Source organism: Zootermopsis nevadensis, unplaced genomic scaffold (genome assembly GCF_977971745.1).
Source record: "Zootermopsis nevadensis isolate Lab colony 2312 unplaced genomic scaffold, Znev_1.0 Znev_ptg000073l, whole genome shotgun sequence".
Lineage (NCBI taxonomy): Eukaryota > Metazoa > Arthropoda > Insecta > Blattodea > Termopsidae > Zootermopsis > Zootermopsis nevadensis.
The window spans coordinates 71017-92013 of NW_028259204.1; the positions used below are offsets into that span (position 1 = coordinate 71017).

At 40.5% G+C, this 20997-nt stretch overlaps 1 protein-coding gene across 3 annotated transcripts in view; it reads left to right on the top strand.

Annotated features, from left to right (window-relative positions):
- The first annotated feature begins 635 nt into the window (after positions 1-635).
- The window catches only part of LOC147871048 (kinesin-like protein KIF21A), a 29573-nt gene continuing 9211 nt past the window's right edge, over positions 636-20997 (top strand). The window contains exons 1-9 of one of the 3 annotated variants that reach the window (XM_087341416.1): positions 636-1346; positions 1470-1563; positions 1904-2111; positions 11683-11905; positions 12731-12967; positions 17064-17282; positions 17652-17816; positions 18475-18583; positions 20114-20316. In XM_087341416.1, coding sequence (XP_087197542.1) covers positions 2062-2111; positions 11683-11905; positions 12731-12967; positions 17064-17282; positions 17652-17816; positions 18475-18583; positions 20114-20316 — 1206 coding nt within the window. In that variant the 5' untranslated portion in view covers positions 636-1346; positions 1470-1563; positions 1904-2061. The remainder of the gene's footprint in view (positions 1347-1469; positions 1564-1903; positions 2112-11682; positions 11906-12730; positions 12968-17063; positions 17283-17651; positions 17817-18474; positions 18584-20113; positions 20317-20997) is intronic. The other 2 variants (XM_087341415.1, XM_087341417.1) reach the window with 2 other exon arrangements.

Genomic DNA, 20997 nt, shown 5'->3' on the forward strand with positions numbered 1-20997 from the left:
ATTTGATATCTGGACAAGCAACCTATTTTGTGCTTTGATTTTCATTCCATGAGGTTCAACACAGGACATTTTTCATTGAAGTTTACCCAATCGTAACGGTTCAATATGCATTTCAGCAAGGGAATGCTGGATTGATTTGTTTAGACGAAATGTAAAGTGATTAAAACCAATGTCACGTCAGACTTTCACATGAGTAGAAAGTTTCTCAGCAGTTCCATTCAAAAGTACAATCACTTTACATTCATACACTTTCAAAAGTGGAGATGTTTCTTTGCATTATCATTTGTGTAGTTCGTAAATCTGAGCTTTCAGTGCTGACAAGAAGGTAATTGTATTCTGAGATATTGCACTGTTTAGTCCGGTAGAAATTGACTGACATTTCAGAAGCACAACTCTGAAACATCTGTCAATTTCTACCGGATCGCTGTATCCTAAAAGACCACCATTTTCAGGTTTCTTAAATTGATTTGTAGCTAACGTTATGTCTTAAGAAAGGGGCAGGAGAAGGAGGATAGGTAAAGGAACTTGGATGGTAAGTAGTGCTCCTGACTGACCGTCAGAATGTTGTTACAGACAGTAGTTTTACAATGAATGTGGATAGATGGCAGCAGAATTACATTATATCGTAGCTACATTCGTTGGCAACTTTTTAGGTAGTAGGATTTGAGGTTGTGTTATCGTTTTGTATGTTGGGCAGTCTGTGCGAAATATGTTAAGTGTGTTTGCATTTCATTTTATGATGATTCTATTAACTGCTTGCATATTGGTCAATGCAGAACATTGCTGTGAGGTTTGTAAATTTAGGCAAAACCCGGGTGCACTTTGAACAGGTTCACAGATGGAGTTAGTATGGCTGTGGGGATTATTCTGTGCGATTATTCGTAGTCCACCAGTGACGGTTGTGTGGTTTTAGAGACTAACAGTCTTTAATGTCAGCTCAGTGTGTTTAGTTGTGCTTGTGCCTGTAGAATTTAGGGATTGGGTATTTGTGAATTTCGGATCGTATTTTGTAGATTGGAATAGTCGAAAAAGCAGTTGGTTATATAAATCTTCATATTTTCTTATTCTGAGTAGCTATTTTCTTGCCTTTGTATACGCCATTAAGTAGGCCCAAGGCAAGAAGGGGTTGTAATTTAAATGGACAGTTTGCGCTGAGGATACTGTTCTTGATATAAACGCAAAGATAGCGATTATGTTTCGTCATCAGAATAAATAGCAAAAGAAAATACAAGTCCTTAGAAAATGTGGCCAAGTTCAGTAATAAATCAATACTTCGCGAAGAAATGGAGCGACAGTAACAAATCAGAATTTAATTCATGAAGAAATTAAGAGCAGAATAAATTTGGGTAAGACTTTCCACCATTCGGTTCAGATTCTTTTGCATTCCTACTGCTAGAAAACTTGAACATTTTATGGACATTTATTTTAGGCGTTTTTTACGACAGTTTTTAACTTTGTCTGTCACTTAGGTTAAAACATGGATTATGAGTGAGAATGGGATACTGATGAGAATGTTTGGAGCTAAGTGAAAAGAAATTGTTGGAGGAGGAGGAGGTAGTTGAGGTATGTATAATACATAACAGGGTTTTGCTAAATCTGAAGGGATGACTTGGAAGTCCTAGGCATAGATGGGAGAGTATTAAAATGGAAATTAAAGAAATAGGATGCAGGGTATTAATTGAATTCCTGTGACTCAGGATAGGGTGCATTTGTGGGCTTTTATGAAAACTAATGAACTTTTTACATTACAGAAAGTAGAATTTCTCCAGTAACTAAGCATCTTTTAGGTTCATGAGAAGAGCTCTGCTGGTTGTGATTAGTTAAATTACTTTTTATGTGTAAACCATACTACATTTTAAGAATTACAGATTGCAATAAAAGTTAAATTGTGTGAACTCTGCAGATTTTCAGTGGCTGTGATGGTTGTACGACAAGTTCGTGTTTCAGTGATTGTGTAATCTGCTTTATTAAGTGAGTGTGATAGGTTGTTACAAATGTTTAAACTTTATGCAGGGCTCAATTTGAACTAGTGAATTTTCTGCTGCATCAACAAGGAATACCATGTCTACAACAGCAGGAGATGAAGACTCAAGTGTTCGAGTGGCTGTCAGGTTGGTTCATCAGCTTTTTGTTAATTTTAATCTGGATTACATGGATGATGGATATTGGGTGTTGTGGTCCAGGTACTGTTGCAAATAATCAATGAATTCTGATCCATCTCTAGGAGATTGGTTCTGCAAAATTTAAGTACATCATGAAGATTACCTGTTCAGAGAACACCATTTGCCAGCATAAAGTTGTAGGACACCCAGAGTATTAGAATAGAATAGTATTTATTTACATTCCATTTATTCTTCATAGGCCTAAGCCAAGGATGTAGAATATGTCATAATACAAATACAATACAGCAGATTAAATACAAATTTTTAACAGCTGTTTACAAACATGTCTGATATAATACAGTATTATACTATAAAATAATTGTATCAATAAATCATCATGTATGTATGTAATAACTGACAATTGTTGTTTAAAGTAAATTCTTCTACTGTGTAGATACTGTAAGTGATACTTAGCCTAAATACTTTTATGTCACAATGTAAACTTTTTATGCTAGGAGGAAGATTATTGAATAATTTAATTCCAGTGTAGTAAACTCCTTTTTCATATTTGCTGAGGTTAGTTTTTGGCACATGAAGGTTATGTCTTGTATTTTCATTATGCACATCTGAGTTCGTTTGAAAAATTTCCGTGTTGTCCACAACAAATGATAATGAAAATAAGAATTTTCTGGCAAGTGGGAGAATATTAAACTTCTTAAATAATTCTCTACAAGAGACTCTCCTTTTAACATCTGTCATTATTGTAATGACTTTCTTTTGGACATGAAATACTTTTTTCTGTCTGGTGAATTTTCCCAGAATATTAATCCATATGACACAATGGAATGGAAGCAAATTAGATTAATTTTAAAGTTTATTTTTTCTATGATTGTTAAGAAGAGTTTGCTATGAGTTTATGACTCTTTATTACATTGTCATTTTTATTTATTGATGGGGTGTTCTGTTGAATATTTACTTTGTTCCCTTTTAACAATTTTCCAGGCCGATTTTACTTGATCATCAGACTCCGGTGCCTGTCTGTTGTAATGCATACATTTGGCGTCTTTAATGACGCCAGTTAAAATTTTGAAATATTTCCTGAAGTGGATTTTCCTTGTTATGTTGCTGCTAGATTTAGACTTTGTTTATGTTTACAAGATGTTCTGCTGCATTTTGTTATTCATTCATTATTATCAAACACCCTTTGTTCTGTTTTGGTGGGAAAACTTGTTTCATAAGTTCTTAAGATGTTCAGGAATGTGTTATATTTCAATCTGCATCATGTTTGCTTGATACTGATTCCCAATTTTCATTACTTAGACTGTTGTAAATTCTTTAATAGTGTTATTATTTATAAGTCTTATTTTGTATCCAATAATTGTGACCGTTGGAAATTGATTTTTATGTTTTTCATGACCAGAAGATGAACATCGTGATCATGTAGCCCATTTACCACTCATCCAACAGAAATATGATCTTTCCTGAAACTGTTTATAAAACATTATCATTATTGAGTGATGTTAGTAGGGAGTTCAGACAAATCTGTGGCAACTTTTCAGTAAGATAATCAATGTCTGTGTTCAACCTCAGAACTTAGTTCACACAAAACACTGTTTTTCAGGTACTGTAATTAAAAATAAATTATATGTAACAAGCAGTAAAACAAAAGTTCGCAGATGTAATTTCACACGTTTGCCAGTTTTGAACAAGAGAAAATGTCAGTAAATCAGAGAATATTACTTCCTCAAAGCAAAAAACACCTACTACCTGGTCTACATTTTATGTGGCTGCGGTCGTGCTTGCATTGCGTGGTCGGCTGGTGCTCCGTTGATATGGGTGGGCGGGTGTTGTGCCCGTTCTTCCGGTGGGTGACCGGCGAATCAGTTTCAGTGCCGCTAGTAACAGCGAACTACGAATATTTCTCGTCACTAATACATGCTATTACATTAATTATTCTTACTTTAAATCACAAAAGGTTCAAAGTGACTTACTTGTGCTTGCAGGCAAGCTTCACATCTCGTTAACATGTTTCGAAATACTCGACGAAGCTCTTCTTGGGAAATTGCCGAATATTTCCTTTAAGTGCTTCTGCAGTGTGCGAATTGTTTACATAAACTTTGTTCTTCAGCATGCCCCACAGGTAAAAATCACGAGTTTTTAAGTCTGGGGAACGCGGAGGCCACAGATCGATAACTTGTTCACCAAGCACTTCTCTTAATGCTGACATCGACCGATCAGCTGTGTGAGCTGTAGCATTGTCTTGCATGAAGAAACCGCAAGTAATTTCTTCATCGGTATTTTCTCGGAAAAAGGGTCTAACTATTAAATTTACATAACGTTCACAATTTATCCGCACACTGCAGAAACACTTAAAGAAAATATTCGACAATTTCCCAAGAAGAGCTTCGTCGAGTATTTCGAAACATGTTAACGAGATGTGAAGTTGCCTGCAAGCACAAGGAAGTCACTTTGAACATCTTTTGTGGTTTAAGGTAAAAACAATTAATGTTAGCCTGAATTAGGATGGTAATGTTTTAATACTAATGTGAAATTTATGTAGTACTTAGTGTTGGAAATAAATGTCTATAGTCTTAGGGAGCAAGCTGTAGCCTCATAGACGAAATATCATATCAGCTGAGTATGTTTAAGCTGACGACAGCATCCTTGTGAACTTGCCTTGCTCCATTCCAAGCCACGCTACCACATTAGTAGGACTATACCTAAATAAATCTATCCAAAATATAACGTTACATTAGCATTTTGGGTGCATAAGCGTATAATTTTTAAACACCTTCTTGGATTTTAGAACCCAGCTTTCAGTTTCATAGCTGTCCAAAATTGAAGGAAAAGATCGTATTTTCCACGCACAGCTCGACGACCCGCACGTCTTCGGAGCGGAAGTTGCAATGCCCCTCCGTCACGCCCAGCCATTCTCTCTCACTCTCGCCCTCATAGTTCCACCTCTTGGTTAATTGGCGCGTTGTCCGGTGGACAGGAAGTTCCGAGGCAAGAATTTCCATCTGATGTGCCAGAATCTTTGTTGCTCTCGTGCTCTCTTCTTCATGGTTGCTTCACTCAATCTTTTATTTCTAGTGATGTCCCATTAATCGTTTGTAGCGAAATGAACAACTTGTAGACCCAATGCGGTTAAAGTCAGCACGCCCTGTTCTTTGACAGCAGTCGTGATGTGCCGTCCCATTGATTTCAAGTGGGCCACCTGCCTCTTGTCACCACAGTCTCCAGCAGTTACAGAAGGGGGGAAAAAGAGTCTGTACCAACTTCATTCTCACCGTGATAGTTTACGGTCAAGATGGCGGCACTTTGGCCGAAAGCTGACTCTGCAGAGAAGCGGGAGGGCTGAGCCCGGCCCGCCGCTTCGCGGTGAAACAGAATGCCGTTCTGTGTGTCAAGGCGGCTTATTACGCCTCTTGAAATGTCAGCCACGCCTTGCTTGCACTACAGTTGATCTGTCTGACGACGAAATCGTTCAAAAACGCGGCGGACGTATGTTACTGGCACGTACAGCAGCACGAGCCATTTTTCTCCGCAAGGTTGTAAACACCAGGGTTTTCCCTGCCGTGACGTGTGGAGGGATTAGGCAGAATAATCGGGTGACATAAGCAAGCGATCGTGGGTCGTCCAGAACAGTAGTACAAGTCATTATTCGGTACAGAAATTAATTTTCCACCAGGTCAAACCGGTTCACATGTTTGGCATACACAGAAACACTTTTTGCCACGTAATGGAAACACCGTGCGCACACTTTCCTGAACAGTTAGTGTTTATGGACAATTGTCTGCAGTTCCAGTGCTTGTGCACGCCTTGGATGCAGTATCAGTCTGAAATATCGCGGTTTCCCAATAGCCTCATCGACACGCAACTCGACAGCTGTCAGATGCACGTGAGCAAATGGTCGGTCAGCGGCTTTCTCTCGGCCTTCGGTAATATTGCACCAATCATACGGACTTGCACGTGTTCACGGACGGATCTTCGCCATTTTAAGCGCTCGACCTGCGGAGAATTTCTACCGGCTGCAGTTTCTCTTTTGTCAGAAATACGATGTTGCATTGTTACAGGCCCTGAAGCCTTCTTGTGCAGATCGTCACGTGAGAACGCGGAGGGTAAAAGGTTGCGAGTGGGAGTGGGGGCAGTGCTCACAAACGAAAAGAGTATTTAATGGGAAAATAAACTTACGAATGAAGAAGGTAATTTTTTTTTAAGAAAAGAAACTGGTATTTGCTACTGAGCCTCCTTCCTTTTCGTTTGCGGCAAGGTCATGCCTGCGCCTGCAGCCGTTGATTGCACGAAATGTAGAAGGTGCGTGATGTGGGGAGAGCGATTCATCCCGCTGTGTTTTGAGTAAAATGGAGCATTGCGACACGGCACGTCGGAATTCTGCTGCTGTCTTGCAGATGGATCCTGCTCTTATCTGGTGCTACGAACATTGCAATAAAATGTAAGACTTGAGGTTCTCACAGCGGTGAGTATGAAGATTTCTGTCTTCTGGGTTATTGCGCAATAACCCAGAAGACAGAAATCTTCATTGCAATAAAATGTTTTCGAAATTCCACCCGTAACTTTAAAGATGTTATTCAGCCGAGTAATTTTGTAAGAGGAACCATAACCACCGCGTACAACGAAGTATTCACGTTGTCTGTCCCTTGGAATTCTTGTGGGAGTTTGCGTTTGTTCCATCTGTTAAAGAAAAGTGTTTTTTTCTCTTTCGACCTTCACGTAATTGCACTCAGCTTGTGTACTTTAGAGTTTGCTTAGAAGCAATAAGACGTAGGCAAATCGAAGCCTCGGGTAAAACAGAAGATCTGCGATGCCGCGGCCACTCCGCTAGACCAAATAGTATTTCGTTTACCAGCAACCGTGAAGGTCGGCATCGTTGTTTCGGCATACGTAGTATTGGCGGGAGGTTAAGTGAAACTGTCTTCCCGTCTCTCAGTATTTGAACAGTATTTATTTAACTCGTGGTGCTTGGAATAGTCGAGGCCTGTCCGGAGGTAAAATCCAGGCATCATTTTTTCGGGTGTTGTGGAAAAACCACGCAGAAAGCCAGTCGCTAAAACAAGCAAGTCGTAGCCGGAATACCGACCATGCCGCCCAGGCAGCTGATGCGCCCCGTCCACACTCCGCGTTCTGCCGTAACGAAACAACTCAGCGCTGAGAATCGTGTGTGGGCGAGGCGGCGCGCAATTTTGGCGAACGCCTACAACGTCCTTCGCCGTTCGCTTAAAAACCGAACATCAGCTAATGTCGACAGCAACATCGCCCACATACGCGCATTCGCTGTTACGACACGTTCGTTGCGTTAAGGCAAGATGTAGAAATGTGGGCCGGGCTTAAGAACGGCTGTCGTGCCTTCTCCGCGACCGTGATGGTTGAAAATCGGCGAGGGAATCAGTTGATAAGCAGTTTTAATTTCTTATAGCGACTTGCAGAGCAGCGTCTCATAGAAGACGCACAGACCTTCCCTGTTACCTGAAGTATCAATGTCTTGTTCGTTGCTTCCTCGTCAGGTCACGCGTTGCCAAACGTTTCGCGAACAGGAGCAGACGATTTAGATGCGAATTAGTGTTCCAGAGTGAACACGTCATGTTTGTACCCACTGAGCTTTTCCAGCGGCTTACCAACATCGGTTGTCGTGAGCGGAGAGTCACGTGAGTCGTTTGCGAGGGGGTGGACCCGATTCTGATTTAATGTTTCTTAAATTCGCCGCCACTCAGAGCCACGAGCGAACCCGTTACCAGTACCACTTTTAATAAAGAAAGGTAAAATCTATTGCGTGTAAAGTTTTTAAAGATATTTAATAGGCCAATACGCTGCAAGGAGAAAACTGAATTAAATCTTTGACGCATCTGTCGTCCTCCTCAGTTTTATAAGAACGCGGAAGGATTGTTTTGCGAAGGCGAATACTCCGCAGTAGAAGGTCGAAGGCACCCGTTTCGAATCCCGGCCGAGGTGTTGGTTATTCTGAGAGTGCCGAGGTGTCTCTTCGGGGGGGGGGGGGTGTCGTTATTATACTTTCAAATAGGGCGTACCATTCATGATCGTCTCATTCCAGTCGACCCATGCAGTGAAACAGCGTCGTTAAACATAGAGGTGCACCGTTAAGAATAAAAAGTGATATTTCAGTGACCGAATATTGACTCCAGTTGATTCTTAACCAATTTCCTTTTTCGCTATTTCACTTCCATGAAATACTGGAGCTTCACGTCGACCCAGAAATTAAAGAGGGAAACAAATTTCTGCACGCAGTTTCCGTCAGAAGTTAGTCGGGCGGAAGTGACAAGAGGAGTTGGCAATTCGTGCCTGCACAACAGCGGACTATTTGCTAGCGGGACAGTGTTTTTCTTTCTGCAACCTACGCTCTTTGGCCGCGTTTTTGTATTCTCATTTGTTGACGCTGTCGAAGGAAACGCGTACCTCGCCTACACGATGTTACCTTATGAGGTCACACGCGAGTTTCGAGATGCTAACTACGTCAAACCTTCACAGATGATTGTCTCAACACCGAGTTCTATGCGAAGCTGTTTCTAAAACGTCACCAGCCCAAGCAGAGGCTGCAGGGATGTGCTGTGTGGAATTAATTGTCGCTTCGTCTCATAATCCAATCTCTCTGCTCACCTTTTCTCCCCCCCCCACCTCTTTTATTTTTTCTTTCTGTTATTATCTTGTGTTCTTTGTACCTTGATCACCTCCATTGTCCACAGAACAGTGTGTAGAAATTTCTGATAACTTTTATATCACAAATGTGAATGATCTGGAACCGACGACAAACCATAGCACATGCCAGACGACACTGCTAATATCTTATTATTTATTTATTTAGTGTTCTGTCTGAGGACAGGTCCATATATACAGGATCCTTCCATCCTTTTCTCTTCTCGGACTGGGACCTGTTCATATACGTTCTTGGCAGATGATCCAGAAGTGGTTTGCCATTGCCTTCTTCTGTGTGTGAATGGAGTAATTGTTGGGGTGCCACGGAGAAACCGGGGAAGCCCCCGGAGGAAAACTCCGTGTTGCCTAGACCACGGCCTTGCCCAACACAAGTTATAAATTCGATATGATGATTTCATAATGTATGTGTAATTACAATCTCAAAATTAAACCCACGCCGTCAGTTACAAACTAAGTGAGCCACTAGTTCTTTAAGTTACTGCCGTAAAGGCTGTTTCTGCACCGTTAATTGAGATACATCCGAATGATTACAAAATGTAGGTAAGGATTGCGTTCATTCCGATGCGCTGGACGCTCCGTTTTGGAGCAGTTTGGCGTACAGCAGGTAAGGGGGCTGCTCCGATGTCGCCAGAAGGTGGTCAGAACGCGATAGCCGCCTTGTCCACGGATGCATTTCAAACGTGACTCCGTTCACGCGTCTGGACTAAGGCTCGAAAGGTGACGTAGATCGTACATAATCTCTTCTGTTACGACGTAACTTTCATAATTACATCATCAAATAAGTTGTACATCCTTGGCTGTTCAGTTGTCGGCCAAGGCCACTCGGGAAATAAAACACGGAACTGATGTTTCTGTTAGCTTACGTGGATTTCGCTAAGTGAAATGGCCGCGTGATACATCGAAGCCATCGTCAAAAAGAATATTCGTAGGCGAGCGTGAACTGCTTAGTTCTTTAAGATACATAGATAATAACTTCTGTTTAGTTTCGTCGAATTTGCCGATGGATTGATTATGTTCTCTGGTTTCGTTGCTTCAACCACGAACTGTGGGCATTTCTAACACCAGCCCTGAGAATTGTTCACATCGTGATTCTGTCAGGATCTCTTGTAATAAACGTCTTTTGAAAAGTCATCGTGAAATGCTTCGACAATGTACACAGAATGTGCTGAAACGTTACCTCGCCGTGCGATCAGCTGATTTCCGCGTGCTTCGTGCGAGTCCCCGCAATCAGACAACGGAAGCTAAAAGAAAACATTTTCATATACAGGGAGTCCTAAAAAGTTGTTCGCACGCATTCAGTGAATGAAATTGAGATATTTTAAGAAACTAAACCATTGCATACGTCGGCATTGGCACTTGGCGAATCTAGTCGTGTAAGGCACCTTCCCGGTACAGTCCACAGCAGAGAGCAGCTGACTGACAAGGCTAATATTCCGTATTGTAATGTGTATACATGTTTTGGGATGCTGGCACAGTGCAGAATTGGTCTTTGTTGCCGATATTTCGAAGGAACCTGCTTACCCGATCTTCAGGGGGAAGTGTGAAGGGCAGTGATCCCGCACTTCGCATGTTATTTTTTGAAACGCCGGCGACACAGCCCACTTGCGCGTGGGGCCAGCAACTAACTAACATTTCCCATTGCCAGTTAGTCGGCACTTCCTGCCTCATAAGTGTGCTAACGTTTTTGCCGTCCAGATGACTGGCTCCAGAAAGAGCCCTTTGTTTGCGTGGGAGGGCGGAAGCTCCGGAATCAACCGGCCAGGCAGGGAGGCTGACACGGGGTGCACGCTGGCGATTTTGGGATAACCTCACTCACCCCGCAGCGTCTGCCACCCCAAACCAAACAAACAATCGTTCGATATTCCACGAAAATATATAAGTTGTATTGTAACAGAAAAATAAAGTCGATCCAGTTTTTATCACGTGTCGACACGGTGCGATGACGGGCTGAGTATCGCCGAGGCTTCGGACATCTCAATCTTATAGGCGAAGTACATGTTTGGGTTTGCGTATGGAAGGATTACAGATATCCGAAACGTCGGCGATACAACCCAGTTCTATACTGTGCCATCACAAAAACAGGATCAGTGTTGGAAATGAACGGCTGCGAAAGCCAGAAATTGTGGGTGTATCCGAAATGCGTTTCATTCATGATTATTGACCTTAAACACGGCCATAATACGTTTTCTCTATCTGCCCCTCCACAGCAGAAGGAACTATTCCTACTACAATTCCAGGGAATAAAGCTTTCGTGTGGTAATGAGTAATGTGTAATGCATGATCAGGCATATGATAAGCCTTGGGGCAATGGACTGATAAGAAATGGAAGTATTTGTCGGATTTTCCCACATTTAGTTGTGTGCAGTAATAGTTTTGGATAAAACAATTAGAAGTCTGATAAATCCTTCATCAGGGTGCTTTCCTGGTTTTGAAACCAGAATGTTTCTCAGAATTACATACACAACTTACACAACCTCTCTGATTTTATACAGCCTATAAATTGAAATGGTGAATGTATGTTATTCATTTTTCTAAACCGATTGGAGAACAACAAAGTTTTTTTTCAGACTTTAAATCTTACCTCCTCCATAATTTTCTTTTCTACTCCTTTAAGCAACTGTGTTCAAAAATAAGGTACTTGTGAGTTATCAGCACACATCACTTTAAAAGTAGGTTAGGTTAGGTTAGGTTAATGTGTGTGGATAAATGACACATACTTGAAAGTTATTATATTTTATTTAAATAAATTACAACTAACCTAACCTATTTTTAAAGCGATGTGTCCCAATAACCCACAAGTACCAGAAATAATATTATGTGTCACATCGTCATTATTTTAAATTTCAGAACTTCAGTAGTTGAAACGAAATTCATCTGTTCATTGTTACAGGATCAGACCGCAGATAGCACGGGAACTCATCGACATGTGTCGGATTTGTACCAGTGTTACGCCAGGCAAACCCCAGGTGACGCTGGGCTCAGACAAGACCTTCACATATGATTATGTCTTTGACACGAATGTCCAGCAAGAGGATGTGTACACAACCTGTGTAGAAGCTCTTGTGAACGGATCTCTCGAAGGTTACAATGCAACTGTTTTGGCATATGGACAGGTGAGAATTTGTTATTATGAAAGCATTTTTTGGGAAATTCTTCACAGACTGTGTTTATCACTTTAGATTAAAGTAACCTACATTTCAGAATTCGTTTTCTTTATCCTCATGGACTCTGCGTCATACATAAATCTGGCTACACCACACATTCTGCATTTGTAACTCATGGGCCTCCTGTGTGTGTGTCAGAGCCTTGTTTGTTGTGTCTGCATCTTGTTAGTAATAGCTACGTGTCTTCTGCTGCAGTTCACGCATTCTTGTTTTTCTGAGTGATGCCTACCTTATCAGGGTTATGTCCAAATAGCAACCCCATTTCCACATCAGATTGAAAGTAGGCAGTAGATTCCTTCTAAACGCTGGGAAGCACCTCAAAGACTACATGGTGTTGCGTCCAAGGACACAATCAAAATATTATTCTGGTTGAATTCTTGGTTTTGAACAGTATCTTCTGTGAAAAACATGTTTTGTCATTAGTATGTTATGATATGTAGGATTTGAGGTTTCTGCTGTGGGGAGTCTGAAGACGGCTGCCTTCTGGGTTGTTGCGCCGTGTAATTTGGTAGTTTACTAACATTTCAGAGGTCCTTTCTGCCTTCATCATCAGGGCGATGATAGTGGAGGTAGCATAGATGTCTTCTACCAGAATTCACAGCACAACAACCCAGAAGAATGTCATCATCATGTTGTGATATGTTTGTTTTATTACGTTGTTTTTCTTTGTTTTGGCACCGAGCCTACATTGTGCCAAAATTCAGAAGAACGTTATCATCCTCACTACCACGAAAACCTCAGATCTCATATGTTTGTTTTATATTTGTTTTGCAGACAGGATCTGGAAAAACATATACTATGGGCACCGGATTTGATGTGGAAGTCGAGTCGGAGCAGATTGGAATCGTCCCACGGGCAATACGTCACCTCTTCCATGGAATTCAGAACCGCGCAAACCAGGCTCAGGAAGCTGGTCAGCCAGCGCCAGAATTCAAAATAGTAGCACAGTTTATGGAACTGTACAATGAAGATATTATTGATTTATTTGATCATTCAAGGGGACAATATGCGGTAAGGGTGAATATAAAAAAGGTCTGTTGAAGATTTAAACAAGGTGCGGTGTAGCAAGGACTCCGTGTGGTGTGAATCAATTCAGTCAGATTTACTGATCATATTCGTCCACTATCTCTCATGGCGTTCACATCTTATTTCACAAACATTTATTATGTCTGTTTACATGAAGTGATTCAGGTTGATATTTTAGTAACACTAATAACATTGTATTTCTAAAATTGGAGTCTGATTCTGAAAAAAAGTTGTAAACTTACTTTTTAAGGTGTTCAGTTTTTCAAAGAAGAGTAGACAATAGGTGCAGAGTTGCCATACCAGAAGAATGTAATGCTTAGTATGTAGTAGTAGTAGTAGAACAGTCAAGTTCCTGAAAAGTGTCTAGGAATATCACAATTATGTGGTCTGTCTCTTGGTTCAGCAAGGTGCCTTTTGCGTTGTACACTGTTGATTATACTCGTATACTCTGTACAATAGAAACCAGGCGCATGAATTTTTTTAAGTGCCAAACCAGAAGTAACGTAAATGTACAGCTGACATCATAACTCCGATCATTCGTAATCTTTTTGTATTTGTTTGTATGTGACTTTTTTTTGTATCTTCCATTAACTACGATGACTTATTCCTGATGGCCTTTAAACAAAGACACCAATATGTCTGCTTATTTTAGGAAAAATGAGAATTTATGTTTCTGTCTGTCTCTGCTCAGTCGTCCATGGTCCGTCATAGTCAGTTCTCTAGGGAAGAGAGTTATTGTTGGAATGGAGATTACGTGTATGAATTTTGATCCTGATGTCTGCATTTTTTCTTTTAATGATTGTGTTGTATTTGTAAAAATAATTGTTGGAATTTTTCTCTTGTATATTATTCATCTACGTGCTACAGACTCAAAATATACTTTGATATTCTGGCCCTTGTACAGGATTCTTTTAAGAGCTGACATTTTCAGTAAGATGTTCAGAATCTCTGAGCCCCAACCATGGATCTCATTCATCTTCACGTGGACTCAGTTATAGATTGCACATAATGCTGAGGTGAAGCAACTTCATCTGAAGTTGCTAAGACAAGGGTCAAAAGATCATCTCTTTTTCTTAGAGGGAGGTCAGGACAGGTTTCCTTCATGGTCCGTAAACTAGAACCGGCCCATCATTTGCAGAGCTGAATGTAGAGTTATCAGAGAAAATGACATCCGACTGGTGATCCACGCTGCCTTCGGCAAATGCTGGGCGGTTTAGTTTATGTTCATCGCTAATTACAGCCTTCACTGACCAGTGTATTTTAGTCTCAAAGCAACCAGCTACGCCGTTCTCTCCGGCAATGCCGGTAGCAGCCTCAAACGTGCTTGCACTGGCGAAAAGGTTCCTTTGAGCTTCGGCTGCTAACACAGCTTCCTGAGCTACGCTGGAATGCGCCATTACCCGGTTCCTCGACATCTTTATAGTTGTCCATCTACATGATATTTCTGTACTCATGCTCTTGCTGTGCGCCCTGGTCCACTATACTGTCCACCTCTAGCACTAGCACTTAGCCTGCCATCTTCAACAAGAGTGATGACTTGTTCATGGACAGAATTTTTGTTGGTAATGGTTCAAACCTGATATGTCAGCTATATTATAGAAGATTGACTGGCGAACATAAATGGACAAAATACACTGGGTGACTCAAAGTATGCTATACAAAATCATTTGTGTTTCTCATTTACATCAACAACCATAGGTCTACTGATGTGCAATTCAAATAACAAGTCAGAAATCACAAATGTAACCCACGATGAATTTAATTAAATTTGGTTAACGGTGACGTTGGTTGATCTCAGTGTAATGTTTGATTTATAATTGAGTCCATGCCGACAAATGAGATCCATGGTTGAGGCTCACAGATTCTGGATATCTAATTACAGATGTCAGGCCTTAAAACGAGTCACTTTAAGGGCAAATATATTGAATCGTATTTTGTATAAGTAATTTGAGTATTTTACAAAAACAAAAATGCTTCTAAGGTTTAACAAAAACAAAAATGCTTCTAAGGTTTAACAAATAAAACTATTTGTCTGCAGTCAGATTTGAACACAAAAGTTAGAATGTCAGCAAACAACAAATAATGGAAAAATAGAGTAAGTAACCGCCACCCTCACAGTTCTCTCCTCACTAATGTGACATAATATGGTAATAATATGAACGATAATACTGAGATTTACATATTGCTTGTTAACGACAAGTTACTGGACTTGATGAGATTTACAGAGAAACAACAGTTAGATGTTTTGTTTTAAATATGATGATCTGCTTGCTTCAATATCCATTTCTGGTATGAGTTCCACATAGAAGTTTTAAAACATATACGAGGTGCGATCGGAAAGTTTCAAGACTGTGTCAATAGAGGGCGAACCAGATGTAGTACGAGCTTCTGCCGCTAGGGGGTGCGGCCTACATTCATAGTGAATCAGTGTGCCAGCCGGCATCATCGAATTAGCATTTGTTTCTTAGTTACGGGCGTTTTGGTAGTGCATTACACCGACCCTCCTGCGATTTCGGAATGGCGGATTTTCATGAACAAAGAGTGTACATCAAATTTTGCCAAAGACTCGCCAAAACGGCTACGGAAACCTATGAAATGCTAAAGCAAGCATTTGGGGAGTCTGCAATGGGTCGTGCACAAACTTTTGTGTGGCATTCACGTTTTAAAAATGGCCGAACCTCTGTCGATGATGACGAGTGTTCTGGACGATCATCTTCGAGTACAACGCCCGAAAATGTTACGAAGATTCGGCAGGCCATTCACGAAGATCGACGTCGTACCATCAACGACTTGTGCGACATTGTTGGGATAGGCTATGGGACCTGTCAGCTGATTCTAAAGGAAGAACTCCACATGCGACGCATCCTGTCTGAGCACCAGAAGCAGAATCGACTTCTCGTTTGTCAGGAGCTCAAAGATCTTGCAAGAACCGACCCCAACTTCCTTTCTAAGCTCCGTGTGACTTCTTCCTCTTCCCAAAGATGAACATACAGCTAAAGGGAAGGAGATTTGAGATGATAGAAGAGATTCAGGCAGAATCGCAGATGGTGCTTGACAGGCTGACAAAGAAAGATTTCCAGGGATGCTTCCAGGCTTGGCAGCGGCGCTGGGATCGTTGTGTTCACTCCCAGGGGAACTAATTCGAGGGTGATGGATGAATTTAATACCTGAGATAAGTGTACGGGTTTTTATACGCACAGTCTGGAAACCTTTCGATCGCACCTCGTAGTTGTATATTATACGCGTGCCCCATTTTAATTAGTGTTTGTGCAAGTACAACATACAAGACAAAGAGATGCAGACCTCAGGATTTTAACTCTAATGCAATATTTACTTCAACGTTAGCCTGACACTGGTGACTGGCCTATGATGGAACATAAAGTGAAGATAGCCTATTAAGACAAAGATGGAAGGATACAGACTAAGCAAAGCCTGGTGTTTGTCTTCCCACCCAAACTATCTGCTTGACCACCTTCGTCAGTCAGCAGCTGCTGGTCTTCATCCACGGTGATGAGCATCGTCTGTTTTAGATCGTACGTGAACGTAGTCTGTACTATGTGAGATTTTAGGCTTTCACTGCATTGACAATGTTGAAGATGTTGTATTTGGTTCTTTTGCTATGTGGACTAGCCAATAAAAGCCAACTTTTTGGAGAAGTATCATGTCTTCATCTTCAGGACTAAAGTGACAATGCTGGGAATTGCTAAGCAGCATCCAGCAAAGAGGCAGGCTGCACTCTCCACCCTTGCTCAGTTAATTGTCTCTTCCAGATCTTTGTAAGGGAACCCTTACACTCTCAGACATTCAAAATGAATATGCCAATTGCAGTGCACGCTGAATGTTTGAGAACATGCGAAAGTCATTGTGGCTTATTTCTGAAAGCCATAGGCACACATGATGGAAGGAAGTGGTTGTGGCTTAGTGTGAGGTGTTGCCTTGAAGGACTGAGGTTGAGCATAAAGTACTTGTCTCAGGACATCTGTACTCCTGGCTGATAGGTAACCCAGGAATTCCCAATACTCAACTGCAATGTTCATTGCTTTGGGGTGTTTTAATTAACATTCAGATTCTTTAATTTCAGGGGAAGGGCGGAATTAAAATCCACGAAGATGCTTCTGGAGGCATTTATGTAATGGGAGTAACTATGAAGCCCATCATGTCGGCTGAGGATGCTCTTCAGTGCTTGCGCATGGGAGCACTCTCGAGGACAACGGCCAGCACCCAGATGAATTCTCAGTCTTCACGCTCACATGCAATATTCACACTTCACATTAAACAACAATGGATGGTGAAAGTGGAAGTGAGTACCTGCTGCTCAGAGTGCTGAGGTGTGTCTCATTGCCACCAGAATTGATCTCTGTGGTTAAATCTAAAATTGATTATGTGAACTGCAATGGAATTTCACTAACCTCATTTCTGGAATACACTTGGGGTAGAAATGATGTGAATTGCATCTTCTCCTAAGTGCTAATCTTCTCGGGTCTTCCTCTGTTCTGGTGGAGAGAGACTCATCACTCAAATCTTTCCAGCAAGTCAGTAGTTGCAGTGTCCTCAGTGGCAAATCAGACAAAGAGATTCAGTCTGCCTGTGCTCACCAGCCCACGTCAAAAGAATTTTAAATTTGTTGCCGGTGCTAGTACAGTTCTTGCATTTATTTACTTTGTTTCAGAATGTAGATGATGGGGACTGTGTGGTAGCAACTGATCCATCTAGTGAGTTTGAAACCCTTTCAGCCAAATTCCATTTTGTTGACCTAGCAGGGTCAGAACGCCTGAAGAGGACCGGAGCCACTGGTGAACGTGCAAAAGAGGGAATCTCAATAAACTGTGGTCTCGTAAGTTTTTATTTGTACCATATAATAATTTTATCTGTATGTTGATTCAGGCCTTCTGGGTCATGATGCTGTGAGATCTTGTTGCTCTTTACATCCAGAATAATTACTTGTACATTTCTTTAACAAAATCTGTATAGAAACATGCATTTTATGCTAAATATGCTGTTTCCATAAGTCTTATGGTTTTCAAGATAATTCAGCTAGACTTATCTTCATTGTGTTATCTGTACCGACTGACTGACAAGATTTGTAAGATAACCCCTAAAATTTGCATTCATAAGTTCAAAATTTGGATGCAATAACAGAACACATGAACTAGAATTATGCTATTCTTACATTTTCTAGCTTTTTCATCCTCGTGCACATTATAAGAACATCTGTACCGTTATTACTTATAGTTCTGCACGTTATCAAGTGTGTGAAATACTTTTATAAATTTATTTTAACTACCAGTATCTAAGCTGCTAGCCTTCACTATTTCAAAATGCAAGGGTTATTGTAATTCACCATTGAGAAGATTGTGGACTTTGGTCAGTGTTTGATTAAATTTTGGTTGCATGTCTTTACTTTTCTGGTATAACTTTCATGTTTCATATATTCAGAATTAATTATAGGCCCGTCACAATTCTTTGTGCATTTTTTGACTTTGCTTTTACAGTTGGCTTTGGGAAATGTGATATCAGCTCTCGGTGACAAGTCAAGAAAGGCGCTTCATGTGCCATACAGAGATTCAAAGCTTACAAGGTTGCTTCAGGACTCACTTGGAGGTAAGAATGCTCATGTGTTGCACTTCTCCTCCTCCTCTCTATTTTTTAACCAACTTATCTTCTTATGTGTTCTGAGTTAGTTATGGATGTAGTGATATAAGACTGGCTTTTATGGCAGCAAGAATTTGGATTACCAGACTGCCTTTCTGCTTACTGAACGACTCTTGCTCAGACAGGACTTCTGAATATCTGGCTGTGAACAAAGTTTAGTACTTCTTAAGGGAAGGATGGATTTTAGACAAAACGGAATATGAGTTACCACAAATACGACAACACGCGTTACAGTTAAGCGCTTTTCAAAAAGGGCAGAACACAGATGTAAGCTGAACACAGATAACTTTATTTCCTCTCATGACTTCTTGTTCTGACTAAACAGAAAATTAGATAACGTGAGAGAATGGGAATGACACAAGACATGGCCAAACAAACCAATAGAACGTGATATTTGGTCCAGGACATGAGATGACTTGAAGACAGTGGTCTGCAGAGGTACATGTAATGTGTATGTGCTGATAAGTACACATAATACACCAGCAACAGAAGACAACTTTTACGACAAACATGGAACTTTAAACTTAAATGGAAATGCTTTCAAGCTACAAATTGTGCAGGACTATAAGTTGCATGTGGGATACTTGGGCAAAGGAGACATAATGATGAAGAGTTAGTGAGTTCAATGGCAGATATGGAAATGGATAAAAACCTTTTTCCACCTGTTGGACCTTACTATTCTAAACAGCTTATTCCTCTTTAGATCATGTGATGCCACAGTTGAACATAGAAATGTGCAGCTAGTTCTTCTGCAAAACTTGACTGAAAATGCTGGGAGTTTACCGTGTTCCCATGGAGAGACTTGACTCGAGGTAAATTTCAGCAGTCACTTACCACTGCATTCCTCCAGAGTGAATTGTCACGCCCGTTTTGAATGTGGGATACACAAGAGCATGCTAATAAAATGTGGGGAGTGTTATATGGGGCAGCGCATTGGTGTTTTGAAGTGTACCATAAAAAACACAAAAGTGTAACATATTGAAGAGTGCTGGTAGCTTTTGAAGCCATAAAAAATCTCATAAAACATAAATGTAACAGAACATCTAATGTATTTTGCAATGTGTTCTGGTGAGTGAAATGCATGAAGCCCAGCGTATGGGTCATTTGTAGGATGGGGTACTAGGATTTAAAAGCCCAGCATGTGGGTCTTGCATAAAATGAAGATTGAGCACCATAAATGTTTACAGTAGTCCAGGGTTACAGCATGTATTATTAAAATTTGAATATTATTATATTAGAAATTAAGAAAATGTTATAATTAGTATATAATGTCCAATACTCTACTCTGTTCAAGCTAATCCTTCCATTGTAGTTAATTATTATTTTCAAAACAAAGGCATTAAATAAAATGTAACTTATGACTCATAGAACACAGAGTTTTTTTGTGAGTGTTATTAACTTTAATGTAACCAGTAATCTGATCTATTATCTGAATGATATATGAAATCATAGAAGTGAACAATGCTCGACTGTTTGCAGGTAACAGCCGAACAATAATGATAGCATGTGTGTCACCCAGTGATTGTGACTTCATTGAAACACTGAATACGCTCAATTATGCTAACAGGGCACGAAATATCAAGAACAGGGTTGCCATAAATCAGGATAAATCATCTCGGACCATCGTTCTCTTACGACAAGAGATACAGCAGTTGCAGTTGGAACTGCTGGAATACAAACAGGTTTATTTCAAAGTTACATTATCAGTAGCAGTTATTGAACCAAACCTTTCACATCTTCTCAGACATGCATGAAATTATGTTCCTTTCCAGTGTATGATTGAGTGCAGCAGTTTTAAAATGAAGTCGGACCTTGTTTTGTGTCATGTGTTCAGATAAATGTATTCAAAGGGACATTAAAACTGCTTCAGTCCATTATAAGTCCTATAAATGAAGATGACAGTCTTCTGGGATATTGCATCAAGCAGGATGATCACCCTGATGATGGAGTCAGTAAGCACCTCTGAAACATCAGTCAACTTCTACAGGATGATTCCCAGCAGAATGTTGTCCTCTTCATACTCACCAACATGAGAACCAGAAATCTCTCATAAGTCTTACAGTTTTAAATTAAGATAAAATAAATTGGATCTGGTGTAATGTACATTGAAATAAGTGGAATTCTTAGAGACTGAAGGTGTGTAATACAAGACCTAGTGGTTCTTGAATATTATAGATACTAACTATTGGAAAGAGAGGGTTAGAATAAGGCATTGTTACTGGCCCCCCATTAAATATTTATTGCAATCTAATACAAAAATAAAGTATTTTCAAAGAAGTTATTCCTTAGGAACAGTGGCCACAAATGTTCCCGATGTTTCACTCGGGAAGTGATACGCTGCAAGGAAATTCAGAAAGAATAAA